This window comes from Falco biarmicus, chromosome 3 (assembly GCF_023638135.1).
Source record: "Falco biarmicus isolate bFalBia1 chromosome 3, bFalBia1.pri, whole genome shotgun sequence".
In the NCBI taxonomy this organism is placed as follows: domain Eukaryota; kingdom Metazoa; phylum Chordata; class Aves; order Falconiformes; family Falconidae; genus Falco; species Falco biarmicus.
The window spans coordinates 24,964,573-24,970,177 of record NC_079290.1 but is presented as its reverse complement, the minus strand read 5'-3'; the positions used below and the strand labels follow the sequence as shown (position 1 = coordinate 24,970,177).

At 49.4% G+C, this 5,605-nt stretch overlaps 1 protein-coding gene across 1 annotated transcript; it reads right to left on the bottom strand.

Annotated features, from left to right (window-relative positions):
* Positions 1-2,528: 2,528 nt before the first annotated feature.
* TMEM74 (transmembrane protein 74) lies at positions 2,529-4,895 on the bottom strand. The gene is given in 2 exon segments (XM_056333305.1): positions 2,529-3,183; positions 3,185-4,895. Coding segments are annotated over 2 exon segments (942 nt in total). The 5' UTR covers positions 3,713-4,895; the 3' UTR covers positions 2,529-2,769.
* Between the last annotated feature and the right edge of the window lie 710 nt (positions 4,896-5,605).

The following is a 5,605-nucleotide window of genomic DNA, read 5'->3' as shown; positions in this document are numbered from 1 at the left end:
TAATCAGCATTAAGGCATGCCATGGTTCCTACAAGGAATCTGTGATCCTTACAGCTTTAGCTGTCATCTTTCTGCAATAATGGAATGTACTTTGATTTTATGCATATGTATCATTAAAAAATAAAAATAATAGCTCTCAAAACCACCAGACTCAGTATTAGAGCTTCTACCGCATAGGTGAGTATAGCGACTCCCATCAGGGGCCAGGCTGCTGAAAGGGCTTTTATCCCCTGCAACATCTGCTCCCTGTCCCACACAGTCATGCTGTACTCAGCTCAGCAGCGTTTGCCCTCTCACCTGGCATGGCTTTCCCTGGACCCCTCATCCTTGGGGTAGGATGGGAGGCAGCACTGTCCCCACTGCCCCACCTCAAGCCATGTGTCAGGTCCTACAGGCAGTGCCCACGTACCCACTAGCAGGCAAAGGCCAGCTAAGAAGGGGTCTTCTTCCTCTGTGTCCTGCTTCTCAGGCTATTTCCTTCCTCACTCTCACCGATCACAATAGGCTGAAGTCTTCTCCTTACATCTGGAAGCTTTTCCATTTATTTACCCTAGAAATTCAATCCTGAATCCCTGATGACACACCCAGAGGGATGTAAGCTCTCCGAAGATCACTGTGGAGATGCTGGCTGCTGTTGAGTTCCTGCCTGCAAACACTCTCAGCATCATGACATAAGCTGGCAAAATCAGCTACTAGGCAGCAGCACCACCTAATAAGGCTAATTACCAAATAACACGGAACTAAACTGGCGGTTAGAGCAGACAACATCTGAAGCAGCATCTCTTTTGCAGGGCCAATGTTAAAGCCTGGCTACCACGCTATGCTATTTATAGTGACCAAAGGCATGAACCTGGAGCAGTGCAGCTTCTCGGGCCCTCGGTCGAAGGCATCTGTACCAGCACCCATGGCTGGCGAGCAGGAGGGACTGAACTAGGCGAGCGCTAGACTGAGGTGCTGCATTAGTCTCCTGACATGAACAGTCAGAGAAGAGGGAATGAGGAACCAGACTGCAAAATAGCGTTCAGTCTCTCCATGTGAGGACCCTATGTTTCCACCTGCCATTTGTTATTCTGAACCTTCTGCTGCCACATATTCCTGGGTAAAGGGGACATACAAAGGAGATGTCCTCTACCTTTCCCAAGTGAACTCTTCTCAGATATGTCACAGTGGAAAAAAAAGTATCATTTAAAAAATATTTTATATTCCTGATTGAGATTTAACTTGCAACTGACAAGGCTGTGATAGCGTCACATGTTTCTACCAAGACTCAGAAGTCAGGGACTGTACAGACAGAGCTCTTTCACTCACATTTAGCTTTGGCAGGGACATGCGTGTGTGTGTGTGTGTGTGTGTGTGTGTGTGTGTATGTATTAACATACATATATATGTTAACAGGACACATATATAAATATATATATATATATTAACCACTGTTCAGTAAGCACTGACAGTGGTGCATACAACAGTCTTTATTGGTTTTCTCAGCACTGCCAGAACACAACTTTAATGTTCCATAGAAAATGGCTGATAATAAATAGCATTAGTGGTACAGGTTTTTGGCTACTGTGCCACAGAACTGTGAGTAATAGCATGTATCCTTGATCATTCCCTATGTTCAGTGAGTCTCATGTCAGCCAGTAAACTGCCTGATATTTAACCTTTGCATTTCCTGTCAATTTATTTTTTTCAGATAAATTGGTTTCTATTGAACGAGCCCCAGAAAGCTCCTTCCTGACCTTTCCTTGCTGGTTATGAGAAGGCTGACAGCCTAGTGACATAAAACTGAAGTTTCAAAAGGACTAGTAAGATGCAGACAGCCCCTGTATAAGCACAGTCCTGCAGCTCAGCTTGAATTTCTTCTGGCATCCGTACTGAAGGAAAAGTATTCAGGCTCAGCATCCCCAAGCTTTTTCACTCTTTGGGTCTTTTGACACTCCAAACAAGAGGTCAGTTAATTCAAGTTATGGCGGTTTTCATACAAAGACATCTGTCCCCCAGGAACTAAACTTCTTTTATATGGGTCACTATAGCTATCAGAAGTTAATGACTATCAATCATTGCTAATCTGAACTGAAATGGAGCCACTGACCTCAGGCTGAAAGAGCCTTTTGTCTTCTACCAATACCATAAGCCATATGGTTCCCTGCCCTTTGCCTCTTATTTTATATTTTAAATAATCATCACTAATTGTACAATTGTTTGAAAATATGGTAGGTTTGTGGCAAGTCACAACCAAGTGCTGTTCTTTTTTCCCTTAGGTCTCACTCGATAGCAGAGGAAAAATCAGCTTAAAATTAAAGGATAAAAAAGCATCTCAATTAAATATTAACCCTACTATTTGATTATTGGTCCTGCTTCTTAACAGTCTACCAAGCAGACTGTTAATAATCCTGCAGGCTGCAATAATTAACAGCTTCCGAAGTGTCAAGGTCGCTCCTGTTCTATATGGGAGTAATAAGAAAATTATATAGGCAAGAAGACAACTGGAATGTATTATATTAGGATAAATTAGTATCTGAGGAACCTACTTATCACAAATCTCTTTTTATTCAGTAGTTTTCATTATTTTGTATCAGTTGCATTTTCTCTGGCACATTTTCCCTTTACAACAAGTGCTCATATACTGCAAACATTCGATTATAAAGCTTAAGAAAAAAAACATTCTTGTCAGACAAATAAACTGCATCACCAGCTATCTTTAGCTGCATCTGTTTTCTTTAATGAAACGTATTTTCCTGTGGAAATGCTGCCTTAAAAATCATGACAACACTAATTATCTATGGCAAGCACATCTTCCTCAACTAATGATAGCTCGAGCATATTATCATTTGCACCAGACTTCATTCTGAAATTGAAAGACCCATACAGCTTTGCAGACTCCTTGGAGGACGCAAACCTGCTCCTCCGGTACAGCTCCCCTTTCCACATGGACATCATCAGCAGGCTGGAGAGCACCACGCCCCCCAGGGTTAAGAGACACAGCCCGGCAATAACACAGCGGTCCAAGTGAGCACCGATCCTAGCGCTCTCGTTCTCCAGCCTCTCCATCTCCCGGGCAGCCACAGTGTTGGGATCCACAGTCACGTCTCTGGGTACCACATAGGAAATGATCACCAGCAAAATGCCACTAACCAAGAACAAAATAGCGCTAATGAACCCGTAGTCCACGGATTTCCCTGCCACCCGCCTCCGAGGCTGTGTCGTCCTCCTCAGAGACCAGCGAAGGAGAATCGTGCACCCACCCAGGTGCCAGCTCCCTGAAGGAATGCTGCTGCAGATGGGCATCCTGGCAGTGGCTGCTTGTAGGACTGGGGGGATTTCTTGCATGCTCCAGGTTTACATTTTCATCCACATAGGTGAATGATGTCTCAAGTTCCTGGGCACAGCAGCAGGCTTTCTTCTTCCCTCTATCATCTTCCCCGGGCAAGCGCTCGGGCGGCTGGCAGGGCTGGCAGGTGCTGGGGGGTGCAGGGTCCTCCTGGGGGAAAGGCTGGGGTGCCAGGGGGGGCTCAGCCACAGGCCCCCTCTGCAAGGGCTTGCAATGCCTTTTGCAGTGCAGGGCTGCCACGGCAGCGGCTGCTCTAGGGTCCATCTCACCCCCCTCACACTGCTGCTGCTCACAGGGCGGGGAGGGCAGGCTCCAGCCAGCAGCAGCGCCCAGGGGTGCCTGCCTGCTCTCCTCGGCCAGGTAGAGAAGCTCCATGCAAGCCATCGACCTCGTCCCGGCGAGCCCCGACTCCTGGGCTACCGCATCCTTCAGCAAACGCTGTCCCTGACCTGCCGAAGCGGCTTCGCGGTGCCGGAGCTGCTATATCCCAGAAATCTTCTACTCTTTCACCAACGTTTTGTTAGGGACATGGCTTGTGTCAGCTGTTAAATGATTAAACAAATCCTCTCTGACATTCATTTCTTTTCGGTCTGCAAATGAAATAGCAGAGGGGGGAAGAAAAAAAAGAAAACAACAACAAAACCAAACCTGACAACCTCACGATGATACATTAATAAACCGAAGAGAAGATAACGTAAATGCAATACATCAGTCTTCCTCTCAGCTGTCTGAGAGGAGATGGCAAACATGATTGTTTTAACTACGCATTTACAAGTGCAATCCTCTTGCAGATCCAAAATCTATTAGGAAGTCTAATCAACCTTTGACACCAATATCCAATTAAGGCAGTAAGTCATCTACAGAGCACAGGATAACTGCAATAACCCTGTAAAATGTCAGAGAAAAGAGACGTCTGTTCTTTTAGAAACAAGTAACTCCCCCACCCCCTTCCAAATGAAGAATTTAAAACTCAGATTCAAAGACTAATTAGAAAGAAACACGCAAATCCCGTGTAGCTCGATAATCCAGGATCTGTATTCTCCGGTGGAAATCTGATAATCCTATGGGAAAAGCAGCGCTTTCCTATAGCAGATCTCCCGTTCGATTAAGAGCTTTCAGAATGAAATTATGCCTCAAAGACTGATGACTCAAAGACGGATATTGCTTCTCATCTGCAATTAATTCGTTATTACCCCCTTCTGCCGCGCCCCACCCCCCTCGAGGCCGATGCCCGGTGTCATTAGGAGAAGCCCGCAGCCTCGATGTATGTGTTGCATGCGTAGAAAACACATGTGCGCCTATAGCATATACATGATCGATAACAGACGCTGCTCACTCACGGTCTTCCCGGGACTTCAGCGGGAACCGGCCACGCTAGGAAATGCGATCCTGCCGGCGCGGGAGTAGCTGGATCCACACGCAGCTGTGTGACCCGAGTGGTACAGAGGTTACAGGCGCGCAGACACGCACAGACACACGCACGCCCCGGCAGGCAGGAGCACGCCTCCGCCGCCGCCTCCCGCCCGCGGGGCTCCCACCTGCCCGGCGGGGCGGCTGGCCCGCCCGCCCCGCGCACCTACCTCCCGCCCGCCGCCGCCGGCGCCGCGGCCAGCGCCCCGGGGCAGGGCAGGGCAGGGGCGGCGGCGGCGGCGCCGAGCCCAGCCGAGCCCAGCCGGGCAGTGCCGAGGCGCGGCGGGCGGGCGGGCCCTCCGGCGGCCGGGCGGTGGCTGCGGCACGCCGGGAATTGTAGGCGGCGGGCGGGCGGCCGCGCCGCTGCGGCAGCGCAAGGAGCCGCGCCTGCCCGCGCCGCCGGGCTGCCAGCCTGGCCGGTCAGCCCCCTCCGGGGCCCGGGCACGGGTTTCGAGCGGCGCTTCGACAACGGGAGCCTGGCGGGGGTGCTCTGATGCGAGCGCCTAGCTCGAGCATCACCTGGGCTTTTGGTTTTGTGGTTTTTTTTCTTTTTCCCCCATCGTCACGGGAGCTTAGGGCATGCACCGTGGAAAGCTAAAAGTCAGATTCCCAAATGAGCGCGGCACTCCCAGAGCCGAGAGTTCAAGAAACGTGCCCGCCCCACAGGACTTTCAGGCAAGTCTCAGGAGCTCACTCCATGCTGGCGGCTCCCCGCACACTTTCTCTGGCAGGTATAAATGACTGCTAAAGCACCAGACTGTTGCCAAAAGGTGCTTACTGAAATAAATGACCGGTTAGTACAAACCTTCACTGACTTTTCTTGCCAAGGCTTTCTCTGAAGTGATAAACTAGAATGTGAAAATAAAT